The sequence below is a fragment of the Galleria mellonella genome, unplaced genomic scaffold (genome assembly GCF_026898425.1).
Source record: "Galleria mellonella isolate WM207_F2 unplaced genomic scaffold, CSIRO_AGI_GalMel_v1 utg90, whole genome shotgun sequence".
Lineage (NCBI taxonomy): Eukaryota > Metazoa > Arthropoda > Insecta > Lepidoptera > Pyralidae > Galleria > Galleria mellonella.
In genome coordinates, this window is record NW_026442172.1 from 2,735,412 (window position 1) to 2,750,093 (window position 14,682).

The following is a 14,682-nucleotide window of genomic DNA, read 5'->3' on the forward strand; positions in this document are numbered from 1 at the left end:
TTTGTAATGATTCAGTACATATTTTTTTATTTAATATTGTAAATTACACTACATGAATCAACAAATTTTTAAATTTTGCCTATTTTTTAATTTTACCACGTCTCTGATGTAAATTTAGACAATTCTAGATTTATCGTAATTTTGGTTTTTACAGAAACAGACATGCTTAGTACGTGGTGTTCGTACTCTAACTTAGAAAGGTAAGTTTGGTATGGTGAAAACACACAATATATATATTTTATATATATTTTTAAATTTTTTTACTTACGACAAATTTAAAATTATTTATTTACTGATTAAACCTTTTTTTCATATCAAAAAAGTTTTACCAATGTACAGTAACCTATATTTCGAATTGTAAAAAGAGTAATAAAAATTGTTTACAGAAGGAACAGTAATATATATATATATATATAATCTATGCTGATATATATATATATATATATATATATCTTACGTAATTTTATTGTAACTATTATATAATTAAATTTACTTATTACCTTATGCATATACATAGTACAACAAATTTAAAATTATTTATTTACCTATTAAATTAATTATACTATATCGTCGACGCCACTATTTATTTGAGGTCTAGTGTGTTGTTTTTAGTATTATAAATTGCATCTTTGGATTAACCCTTTGCTTAAGACTACTTTACACATCATATCTGTAGTTGTTTTATTACATATAATAATTAATTTATACATATTTTTACCTTCAAATCTTATTAATGTACTCGTAGTATCATAAATTTATAACTTTAGTTTTGTAGTAATGTGATAGATATGTTTATTTCCTTAATATATAATAAATCATATTTGTAACCAATATAAACGATAAATTACGGAATAAATATAATTTTGGAACTAGCATTATCACAACAATATTGATTTCTTCAAATATCCACTAAAGTAAGTTCGAAAGAAAGTATAACTTTTGTATTATTATATTGCATTGCGGAGGGACGAATTGTAAATCCAGTTCATTAGAATAATTAAAAAAAAACACATTTAATTGACTCAAAAAACAGTGACGCGCAAAGCCAAGAGCTCCGGCCCAATTTTCCAGAAAAGTAATCTTGAAGCATAAAGATTATGTATAAACCTAATTACCCTATCTTATAATTGCCTTGTTTTGACGTCTACCCTTTGAGAGCTCGTCGCTTATTTCCCGAGTCTTCTAAAGATATTAATAACCATCTAAGTCGTTGGCTGTCTTCTCCTATCCCGCAACTCGGTTGCGTGGCGTCTCGCCGAGCCTCCCTCGGTTCCCCGCCCGTGTTTTTCGCTAATACCCTTCGAGATGATAAGATGATGGCTTTACAAGCAAGCAGTAATTACGCCCGTCCAATTACCGCTCCGAGGAAACGAGTCATTGCAGAAGGCTTTTGTTTTCAATGTTAGTATTTTCTTATCCTGAGCTTTTCTGTTTCCTTTTTTGAGTTTGTTGTAGTTAATATACACTTGGTTTAGTATGTAAAAAATTAAATGTTAAATCCATTATATTTCATAACTATCAAGCGCCAAAGGGTTTTAAACAAATAAACTTTATAAATAATATTTAGTAAGGAGAAATTTAAATATAATTGTTTTCTCACAGTGATTATCTTGTAATTGTTTGTGTCGAAATAATGAAAGTATCTATATATCTATAATATTTTCTTAATTTATTGAACATGAATAATATTTTTTAACGATTCTTCTATTTTATATCCAATTATAATATAACAAAACATACATCGTGTACTATAGGTGCTTATTTTCTCCAGTAAATGTATCTCCTATTATTTTCTGATATGTATTTTTGACTTGTTTTAATGTATACACTATACGAACTGTCGTCTACAAAATTATACATGATATCATCTTCAGTTTGTAGAACTACAAGCGAAATATTGTTTCGATACTAGTCGCATGTGTTATGTACATAAAAAATTTAACAATAAAAATAGCGGACCCAAAAAACAGGTGATTTTAATAATTTTTTATTTTAATTTATTACAACCCTTATTTTGAAAAAATATTTAAATCCTAATTTTAATGTACGTATGTTTCCGATAAAATATGTAATAGTAGCAAATTAGCAATATTTCTCTAATCTTTAAAGCTCTAGGATTAAAGTGGGGTGTGTTAAAAGGACACCATAATTAGAGTCGACAACTCGCAGGTTACCGGTAAAGCTGTAGCGAGAGCGAAAGCGGGAGCAGACGCGATAAAAGCACAGTCTAAATTAATAAAGTTCCCTGTAATTTTACAGTATGGTATCACATTGAGCGCATGTAACATCTAATTTGATATTTACGTATTAAATTGCGTACTTGTTATTCTACGGTATACAAAACAAAATCCAATTAGTCGAAATCCAATTGGTTGTAATAATGTGAACAATTATAGTCATCACTCTAATATAACTAATTGGCGAATAAATCTAATAGGATTGAATGAATACAGTCTGGGATGGTATTGGGATTCACATTGGAACACTACCTGTCACTTTTATATCAAATCAAAACATGGCTGGCCATGAGTTTATAAAAAATTTCGTTTGGGGTAAAAATTGATTGCTTTGTGTGGTAAAGCATGCATGTCAAAATAATATAAAGGCAAAGATCATTTTACAATAAACTGATGAAGGAATAAAATTTTATCTCTAGAGATAAAGATAGGTGTTCTGAATAAATATAAGTTGTTTTATTTTCGTTTAATCTATAAACTTAATTCAAATACAGTTAATATTGTGACATGTGTGCGCAAGCTATATTAAAAAATTATAATTCTGAACGAATGAGTTGTGTGTGTTTTAAAGGTTATTAATTTAAGATTTAGCAAATTTCTAGGCTTTTTTTTTGTATAAAATTCGTTATAGTATTTTTGTCTTAACAATAAGAAAACAAAAATAACCTTCTTATATACTAGCTCGGAACTAGATCGTTGTTGTTGTGTAATTTTTCCAGCGTTAATATTTATTTACAAATATTTTAAAATTTTTAGTGAGATTTATTCTTAATGACGCAGAAATTGTACAGTTAATAACTAGCCCAGGAACGTGTAAGGCTATATTTTTTTCCTCTCCATAATCTTAATATTATTGTATGCGTTGGTATTTTGACAAGCTATAATCCATTACGGATCATCCCAGTGTGTTGGGGATAAAGCTGACTATTGGTACAGATTTTATGGCGCACTAAGTGAACGCCATTTTGTGCATCACACGCGTGTGCACGTGCCGCTGATGTTGCTACGAGGGATGTCTATTTCTATTATAGCGCTTCCTATTGTCACGCTTTGCACTCATTGTCTGTCTCACATAATTTAAAATTTTAATATTCTATCTATGGTTAGTAATTCGAGTCTTACTACTTTATCAAAATATATTATAAATCAAATATTTTATTCAATATCTAGTTATTTTGATTTAAAAACTAAACAGCTGTATTATTGCGTAATCGAAGAATATACATTAAAAAATTGAATCCTCCTTTTTGAAGTAAGTTAACAAAATTATATTTGAATATTTAAAACAAGTTTGCCTTCATAATATTCTTTTGATTGGCTAGAATAATAAGTAAACAATAAAGCGTATATTTACTTATATTTATGTAAGATGTTATGTGTATATCAAAATCCATGATAAGTGATCGAGCTGTTAAGAAGCGAATAGGTAACAAACATAAAACTAACTTTCATATTTTTATTATAGTAAAAATTTATAATTAGAATATGCCGTAGAAATACGACCGTAGACACTATTTTTAGTCTATGGAATATACTCGTAATAAATACTCATAATAATATATAAATTCGAAGAATTCAATTTTATGTTTTAAATTAACCAGCACTTATTGTTATTAATAAATTTTATAAGAACCTTTATAAGTGACTGTAGTCACTTGTATTGTAATGTAACTGATGCTATACCAATATTATATGAGTGCACTGAAGGGATCAGTAACAGGGTGGATACGGGGTCGTCGGTTGCCAGGGTAACCTTTCACAGAGCTATGAGTTTTTCCGCTTCGCACAATGAAACGGCATAAGACGTAACGACATCTAATTAATAACCTCTATCATATCTCTATTGCTCGGCTTATGCGAGGGGTGACGAGCTTAGTGTAAGAGGATTGGTTATAGACGCATGATTTGTTCCGGACGCGGGTAACGAGCGATTTTTTGCTATTACCCTGTAGTAATTATATACGGAAGTAATATTGTCAATTAAGCTTGATTGATTGCACAAGGATAATAAGTTTTGTTGGGATGTTGTTTTAGTTCAATCGTACCTTATAAAATATTGATTGAGGTTGAAGCGAAGGTTGTTTATTGATAGGATATAGTTTTCAGTTCTATCAATCTCGTAAGAGTAGGTGCAAGGTGTGGAAGTAGATAGATAGTACTTTCGTTTTATTTGTATACCAAATATAAAATATCAGTTTGTTTCTTACTAATCTAATGGTAAATAATGGAGCTTACGGTATAGCCTATAAAATATCTGTAGCACGGATTTGCCGCGTGGTTCGAGCATAGAATTAGGACATCTCTTCCTTTCCTGTGGGCGTTGTAAGTCGACTAAGGAAACTTAATGTTTGAGAGATGGGCAGCAGCGTCCTTCTTAAAACATCAGTAAAGTCTAACTGCGATTGCAAACCCGATGACGAATTTTTGACGACGAACTAGGTAGATTTTTTAAAGAGTAAAAAAATATATTTAGAAAATATCCATATACAGTAAGCAAATACCTATCTAGTTTAAATTTACATAAATCCGACTGCAGCTATGGTCTTTATTTTATTTATTTGTATTTAAAATTAAATATGCATCAGTTTCTCATGTAATAAAAATTATCTAAATAAAACACAATGTTTATTATTGTAAAGGTTTTAATAACTTTACTAGCAATCCGAGTTAGTTCAACGCAGTAGTGATTTCAAAAATACAAAAAATGCTATCTACTCATTTTTATTATTGTTACAAAATATTTCGTTGAGAATTGAAAAGAGTGGATTAAGGTATTTTTTTCAATAATGCAACTATTTCTGACCAATTTGGAGAAAAGTACACATCTATAAAAATCATGTCTTAAAGCTATCGCTATATATAAATAAAAGAATATTCTAGGTACCACTCAGGTTATGTCTAATTCATAAGAACGTCGATAAATCATTGGAAGTTGAAGCCGAGAGCTTTTCTTCTGACTGATCTATTTTAGGAAAATATAAAGATAAAAATTGCTGTTATTAGTTACAACGTGGCCTCATATCGCATTTCATTCTACAAATGGTTGATAATTAATGACACAGCGAAACATCAATATGCTTGACGTGCTTCATGTTAATTGGATAGTAGCGAACAATGACGCCGGCTGATGTGGCTACACTGGACACGAGCCACGTGCTTTATTATGACACATTGTTCTCGATTCAAATAATCAACAATTGTCTGTCTGTGTAATATCCACCTGTAGGTATACGTAAAAGCACGTACTTTAATAATTTATTATAGTCTTCATTATTGCAAGTTTTTACTTCACAAGTTTTAAAACAAGTATTATACAAAGAGTAAATTGTTTTTTATTTTAGAAAAATAGGTAGTTGTGATTTTCTTTTCAGGTTTTATTTGTTGGTAATTAGGCATTATTATTGGACTACTGAGTACATAATACCTTAAACAGTCAGCATTGCATTGAACTAACTGAATGAATAAAACTATACGGGTCGGTTGTAAGGAATCCTTAAAAATAATCCTTAAAACATGGTAAAGATTGGTTGACTGGAAGAGATCTCTTTTAGAGATAAGTTCGCCTTTGCTAACATTGTTATTAAATTATTGTTGTTACTGTATGTTTTAGTGCAATAAAGAATATATATATAAAGTAAGCAAGATGTGAAAATCGATCTCTTCTTGCTTTGAGGTGCTGTTAATAAATGTCTTGAAGATTTTCCATATTTCTATAGAATCACATTTATATTGAACTTTAATTATTTTATTACCAAACTGGTATAAAGTTATAATTTATTTTAATGTAAAATTTTATATTACATTTCATCTCAAACGGGTCAAAATTCTTAAAAGTAGAAATGTAATTCTTGACGAACGCCTATCTAAATTCGATACAGAAAGTTTCGTGGTGAACGAAATGAGAGCGTTACCTTACGTGTCACGTCCGGCTTCAAGTTCGATGGAATGGGAATTTCGAGTGAAAAGTTAACTACGAAAATTGACATCCAGTGGAGCAGTAAGTAATCAACGTTCTACAAATACTATTACAAGGAAATTATCTGTAACATAAATGGTTCATAGGTTGAATTTAAATGGCGTTTTACCACAAATTCAAAATTCGTTAAAAGATTCAATTTCATAACTTCACAGTCACACGCATTTTCAGGTTCTAAAAGCAAAGGTCCGTGATAAAAGCAATTAAAACTTTAACGACATTAAACTCCCACTCTCTGCCAATTTATTGACGTTATGTACCTCACTCTCTCAATGTATCCCATAATAACAGATTAATAATCGAGTTAATACTAATCACAGCTTACGCTGAGAGATGAATTTTTCGTGGCGAACATTTTTTCCAGAGCTATGCAAAACAATTCCTGTTTGTTATTTACAAAGTTTTCCATTTCGGAACAAATTTGTTTTTAGCTTTTATGACAGATAATTTGTCAAGGGTAGCTGTGCTCAAGTCAAAGATAATTTATCTGTCTCAACCGCTTTATTTATTACAACGCGTTCGCATCTCCGTTGAGCCCTTAAAGTTAGTGGTTAATGGAGCTTCTTTGAGGCAGATGTCAGTCACTTTTGGTGATGGTGAGCGGGGGCACTCCGTGAGCCGGCCATTGGTCAGCCGCCCGGATTTCTCTTATTTTTTGCGTCCCTTTAAGAAAGTGACAGGTTGATATGAAACAAATTAAGGCTTTGGCCGATGTGCCTAAAGGTTTATAAAATAATTATTGCGAGTAAATATAAAGAAAAAGTTATACCTAATATAAAGTTATAATCCGAGCAATTTATATATTTTTTAATCTAGCAACTCTTGTAAAGGAATATAGGTAAGAGTTGTAGAAATTAAAATCAATATTATTTTTGTAGGTACATCTTATATTATTAATTAACCTGACGGCTCTCTCGATGAAAAGTGGTAAAAACATAAACAACTATGGATATCACGGATTGTCATACAAGAAGAAGGAGTTATGACTGTATCTAACATTTTCATTGCCTACCCTTTAAACTGATACAGCTTATCACAGCTGCTTGATGTTTCTTCAATTATTTAACTCTAACAATAATAATTATCTGAAAAAATATTTACTCAAACAATATGAGGCCAAGGTTGTAAAGTTGAAGCGTAGTTAACTAATATTTTCATATGATGATGAGGGTTACATAACATTCGCTTACTTAAGCTTAATGGAAACAACGTTAATAAAAACACGTGTTTATTACATTGTAGAATATTTTCTATATAAATGTTGCTCATAAAAATATTTGGAATCACAATTGCAGGATTCAGTCGTTTTAACAATGCATTGTTTGCTGTCAGTACGCATGTTAGTTAACCGTATTGTAGGGTGGTAATTGAATATGCAGCACCTGAGTTTCAAAGTGCTGAACATAATATAGTGTGTATTTGAAGTACATATTCATACAGGGTTAGCCGTAATGGATATACTGAAATTCAATGGTATTCTTGAAACCGAACGACATTCCACAATAATAACATAATATAAAATTATATAAATAAATATTATATATATAATGAAAAATCTCATTAACCGCGATTTATGTTAATATTTATTCATATAATGGATTATAAACAAACGAAACAAACAAGACAAACAGTGGACTATTTGTGTTGGAACTTCTCGGTAGAATATTGTTCAAACTACATATTTATACTTTATTCCACTATCTTTATTAAAATGTAACATTAAATTTTACATGTACCTACAAAATGTAACATGAATAATATTATATAGTCGTTATTCATTTATGTATGAAAGATTGAAAAAGATATTTTGAGAATTCTACTAATCTTCGTATGGCAATTTATTTAATAGATACTACTACGGGGTTTTGGCTTCAATATGTCATTACAGCTAATTATGTATAATTTACATCATATTAATATTAAAAATACAAAAGTTTGTAACGATAGATACATAGATGTTTATTACTCTTTCACGCAAAAGTTTTAAACGGATTTGGATTTAAATTTGGTACACAGGTTATATTTAAACTTAGCACATAGAATACTTTATGTACTGATTCACGAGGGCAAAGCCGCGGGACACAGTAAGTATGTATATAAAATAATGAGTCATTGTTTTACTAGTTGATACACCTAAGGGCTCAAAAAACAGTAAATTGAATTAGTAACAGTGGGATTCCATTGCGAGGAGGTAACTGTAGAAGTGAAATTATGATTGATGATAGGATATGATTCGTTTCCACTTAACACATCGTAAAAGGGGTTATTTTATTGCCCCGGCTCTTGTTCCTGTTAGGTCAGTGACTAATGAACAGTATGACTCGGCTGTTTTAAAGTAGTTGTTTTATTAGCAAACGTATCACGTGTAATTAAAATGATAATTTTAGTTCTATAGATGATAGATATATCTATTTGTGTAACAATTTAAGTATGGAGCAGTATGTATGCTTTTATAACTTAAATAGTACTCATATAAGGCAATGTTTCAAAGAGAAACGAATATTTGGTTTTAATGATAATACGATACTACAAAAGAGCATATTGGAAATAATAATCGGTCTTACATCTTTCGAAAATAGTACATAAATGTAAAATCATAAAGTATAAAAATATTTTAGAAAATACTTCAAGTAGTATTAAGTTAACAGCTAAGTATGCAAAATATGCACGTTAAAGTTAATTCACCTAAAAGCAGCTTGAATGCTTTATATGTGTGTATTAATATTCCTAAATAGATTTTTAATAAAAACGGTAATATTTATATTGGGGATAAAGATTATTTATTATCATCATTCAAAACTAAAAGCGATGCAAAAAAGAATGGAATATGGAAATAACCGCTAAGTATACTCAACAAATCGACTCTTTACGAATAGTTCATATATTATTTAGGTTCAATTTAAAAGCTAACGTGTTCGGAAATAGCGGTCTTGTATCGTGAATAAGCAAAATTGTGTGCGGGCAGGGTCGTAGGGCAGTCCCCCTATAATATATTAATGACCTACACTGTAACATGTCCTAACGGTGAGCCCGCAAGACACGATATGAAATACTCGTTAATATTTTGGCTACATCATGTTTGATGTATCTATGGTTATGCAGCTGTATGTACCGATGAACATAGAAGGGCATATCGAGCAAACTGGAAATCAACCTCATTATAAAAATAGTAATGCAGGAGAAAATCGTATAAAATTATACCCAAAATCTATTCATAAATAACCAATATAATAAATAAAATTAATATGCATAAAAAGACCTATATTATTTTCAGACAAGTTAGAAAATTTACTTCTTTCGGTGAGTAAAGAATAATACCAGTTCAGTTTAATAATTGAATAGATTTTAATTCCCTAATACAAATTGTGTTATACAAATAAATTATAAATTTTTGGGTATAAATGTCAAAGTTTGTGAACAGGTATATTTGGATGTTTCAATTGCACTTACTTATAAACCCATTCAAATTAATAAATAAGCGTAATTGAATAAATAAATCACGATAGTATTGTTGAACAATATTTAAATTTTATTCTATTTGTTAGTGAGAATTAGAAGAGACTAAAACACGAGAATAGTTTTCTGGTTTCGTAAAAAAGTAGGAGAGACTTCGCTATAAATAGATTTCACCTAGGTAAAGCATTTTCCATGTCCGACTAAGGCTTGTTGGGGGAAGTACAGGTCTATGGTTAGTATACACTGCTCACGATAAATTTCTTTTGTATTCTATTTGCTACTATCTTACTTTACTACTTTATTATTTTACTTACTTTAAAGATATTAGGAGAATGACTAAAAGCTATTGCACTTTATATGTATAAGAGTAACAATTATTTTATATCTATAATAATATTATAAAGAGAAAAAATTTGATTGTATATTGTACATAAACTTAAAAACTACTCAACCGATTTTAATAATTCTCTCACCTATAAAGAACTATGTTATGAGCAAGTATCATAATAGAGTATATATTATATAGTATTTTCAACGATATTTGAGCATGCCGATTATTACATAACTATATGATATAAATGACATTTCAATCGCCAAAAAGTGGGAGATCGTATTATTTACGCGATAGTTTTAATTATTGTGTGTTACATAATATTGTCGTCCATACTTCATAGAAAGGTTTTATCCTCATATTGGTCCTATGATAATTTTGTGCCGTTTGGAAGATAGTTCTTATTGACAAAATCAAAATAAGTTATACACACTTTAGTTACAAAAGGCAAAGAGAAATATCTAATCTAAACCATCTACCTACTTAAGAAATACCTTGCTAATTGTACGTGAAAGACCACACCTGCAACGTATTTCAGTTGCACCTAATATTTAGGCCGGATGCAGTGTACTGCACTGAGCCACACGTCGGCTCGGGTTAACTACGTACGGCGTACGTTAATTACGTAAAATTGTGACGTCACAGGGGAGAATCGCACTGCACAGGTGTAGTTAAGCGGAAGCAGTTTCTGTTATTTAGACATAATTTTATTCAACTATAAATAATTCATAGTAGCTATTATTTAGCTTGTATTTTGTGTATTCACAATATAAACTGATATTGTGTAAATAATTCATGAGTTTGTTATTTTTATGAAAATTTGAATAATAATTTTAAAAGTTGCTAATCTATCGTATGTAGAATAGAGGCCTGATTTTCATAACGTAAAATTGCAACGATATCATAGAGACTAAAATATGGAAATTATTTTTATATGATTATAAAGTCGTTTGGTCGAAATTAGAACTATATTAACATACATGTTTCGCTCTTCAATTATTTAGTAGCATTAGCTCTAGAATTAAGTGCGTAGAATGCAACTTATTATAGAATTACGTATTTTTGTTTATTTAATCGAAATAATTTTTTTTGCGGTAATCCACTCAAATAAAGTATATTTGTTTACAGTAATATTTTTTTATAGTTATAACCATTTTTTAAGTTCATATCTTGGCTAAGAATATTGTTAGTTAAGAAAACTATCAAGAAATCCTATTACATCTTAGCACTATAAATAGCACCATAAAAATAAAACTTTATTGAATGGAAACATCAATCATCACATCTAATTTCAAATAGTAATTTTAAATACACTGATTAGTGGGGAGGAAAAGGATTGTTAGTAATGGAGACTGAGAATCCCATTACTAGCAATATACCCAACCAGGTCGACCTCCTCGCGGTTCTCCCTGGAAACTATCATGATTAATTCCTGATGAATTCATCATGATGGGCTAACTGGCCTGTTTTCATTCTCATCTATCACCCTTCACTGGTGCTCCGCCAGCGTATCCCGTTAGCGCAGGCGGGGTTACCATTCATTTTCACCCATCAAAAAAAAATACACTGATTAGTTTTTTTTTATTTACAGAAAATATATAATACAAATTAGATACAAATTAGAAATATTCATGAAAATATAAAATGACAACATATTTTTAGTAAAAATACGTACCTACCTAAAATCAATAACGTATGAAAATTATTATTAAGTTTACTTTTAATTTCTATAAAATAGTTCGAAGTAAATATGCAGTTAAATACACTAACTACACTGAGTGCAGAAACAATATAAAAAATAAAATAAATATAAAAAGCTTGCCTCGAGTTCAGTGACTAGGAAACACATTACTGTGAAAAACTGAATAGTAGTTAATGCACCTACGCTGTTCGATAAAACTACAGATGACATTTATTTGTTTAAGAAATGTACAAATAAAATTCAATACGTTTCTAAGGTTTAATAAGCAAATAAAAATGCATTTGTTTAATTTCTTTATTAATATTTAATTATTCATTTTTTGAGGTGATTTAAAAGATTTCAAAGTCGATAGATGAGCAGCAGTGTCTCCTTTTAAACATCGCGAAACCCTATGGTTGCCAATGCGCCTGCCAAGCGAGGCAACTACTGGCAAAACCCCCAAGAAGGAAAAGTCGCAGCGTCTCTCTTTAAACATTACCAAAGCCTAACTATGGTTGCCAATCCACTTGCCAAACGTGGCAACTACTGCCAAAACCTCCAATAAGGGGAAAGCTATGTTCAGCAGTAGACAGTTAACGGCTGATACGATGATTTATTTTGTTACATTTTAAATAGTAGGACAAATTATGTATCTTATTTGTTACATTAACATCTTTTTCACTGGACAATAATTAGCTATGCATATCATTTTAAGACAAGGCTTTTCAAGTTTTAAATCACCATTAAAGTTAGAGAGTCTCTAATTCCTTATACTTGTGGCTAAATAAAACAAAGTAAACGGAACTAAGATTAAAAATGTAAATTAAAGTACATTCTCGATTCTGAAGTTTAAAGTATTTTCTCGCGGATAAGTTTAAATTAATGTGGACCGTCACAGGCACTTTTAGAGGCACGAGTGGCGCGCCGGCCGACCGGAGGGTCCATCAATTTTTTATTAAGTTCGAGAATCTCTTCACAAAGAGTGTAAGGGCGCGACCTATTATATTTAATTAGAGGCCACACTAGTGAACTTTATTGAATTTGACACGTCAGAATTTGTCTCATCCCGACTCCCGCTCCATTCAATACTTGGCCGGTATGCAGAGCATTTCCGTTCTTTTTGATGAGAGCTAAGATTAATTTCGGAGGGTTTGGAGTGCTCAAAGGAAATTTCAGAATATAAGTGCATTAATAAAGGTTTGCCAGCCTCTCGATAGGGCACTCTTTTATGGCAAAAATGTCTTTATTAAATTTGTGGGCTTTTATGCATGTTTAGTGACTTTATTACTTAAAAGCTGCTGGAGTATTGCTTTTGTAAGGCATTTATAGGCTACCGTGGCTCTTTATTATTTTAACATGTATGATATAAAATATAATACATTAATATAAGTATTTCAAAAATTTGATGAATAATTGTATAGAGTTCCAGAAGGATAAAAAACATACGTTATTGTTTATTTTAAACTTACATTAGTGTTTATTTTACTAATTTCATAATTTATTATTGTTAACTTCAAACACGTATAAAGAAAATTGGATACGTAATTTTATCCTCCGTTAGAACTCGACTTTTAAGAAAACTATTTTTACATATTTAAGTAAATTTTGCGAGATCTTTAAAAGATTTTTTTTCTAATACTTACATTGTGGTTACAAACATAAATTTTTATAATTATCATATTTTAATAGTTTCAGATTATCATTAATTATCCAACTCGTTTTTTTATATTAACACAGAATTGAGGTAATATAAAAGAACTTGCGAACCTATGAGCTACTTATTCACTTTTGCCTTGAAGAAGTCTATAAATGACTCTGGAAAAACACACAAGGAGAGAATTTCATTCCATTGTCGTACGCTAGAGAAATGAAAACGTGAGGAGTCTCGAACGAACAAACGAAATATCAACTATGTAAAGAAGGTGGACTATTACTTATGGCAACACAATTAGAGGCTCAATTGATAGTAATGGTAGAAACTATCCCTCTATCATTTAGTTCGATGTTGAATGCATAACATTAAAAACCACTTAACTAATTAAAAAAAAAAATCAATCATCTATAAAAAGCTGCGGGTCGTTAATTATATGGTAAATTAGAACTATGAATAAAGTACTAAAATCTTTAATAAAGATTATGATATTAATAATCCAAATTGTTAATAAACTATTATTAAATTTTGTACATATTTATTTCATTAAATTTTTATAATGTTTGTATGTTTTATTGAGCAGAATGAGTTTGAATAATTATTTAAATGTGCTTTACTTTAGTAAAATATTTTAGTTGTAACGGTACCTGTGATGACTAGAGCTCGAATGTCCCGTAGTGGAACTAGACATAGGGGAACGTGCTGGAAACGAGCTCGCTGCACCGGCGCCTTCAGACATCACGAATTCTGAAACAATTGAAATTGAATCTGAATAATTACAATACTTGATAAAAATAGACATAGTCTATAGATACTGTAAATTTATTGATGTATGAATGAGATGGGTTATAACATTTTAGCCATAAGTACTTCGTATAAGTTACTGAAATCATGAGGTAAAGATGCAGAGAAAACATATAAGATATCTCTTGAATTATTTAATCGAATCCAAAAATTTTATTCGCTAATAAAAAGCTACATTATCTTTTGATTAGATTTTTTTTTCATCGTTATTACCGCGATATAATTAAAAAAATTGCTCAAATGCGAGTTGAACTTATACGTCGAACGTTATTGCTTTTTCATGCGAAATAAACATCAAATTGATAGCTGCTGAGATATAACGCGGACGGACTGATGGACGGATGGACAAAGTCGCACTATAGTCGCAATATAGTTTTTGTACCTTTTTGATACGGAACCCTAAAAAGAGTTCTTTCGACTTCTCAAAAGTTAACTGTAAGAAATCCCTTTATGGGATAACTCCGCCATTGTATATTAAATTTTTTAATGCATCTAATATAAATTATGCACAATAAAGGTTTTATAAAAAGTTTTTACAAGAATGTT

The 14,682-nt window shown here is 30.1% G+C and overlaps 1 protein-coding gene across 2 annotated transcripts in view; it reads right to left on the reverse strand.

Moving 5' to 3' along the window:
* The window catches only part of LOC113523309 (teneurin-a), a 423,960-nt gene that overhangs the window by 137,486 nt on the left and 271,792 nt on the right, over window positions 1–14,682 (reverse strand). For both annotated transcript variants that reach the window (XM_031907374.2, XM_031907373.2), the window contains exon 6: window positions 13,980–14,079. In XM_031907374.2, the coding sequence (XP_031763234.2) occupies window positions 13,980–14,079 (100 nt within the window). The remainder of the gene's footprint in view (window positions 1–13,979; window positions 14,080–14,682) is intronic.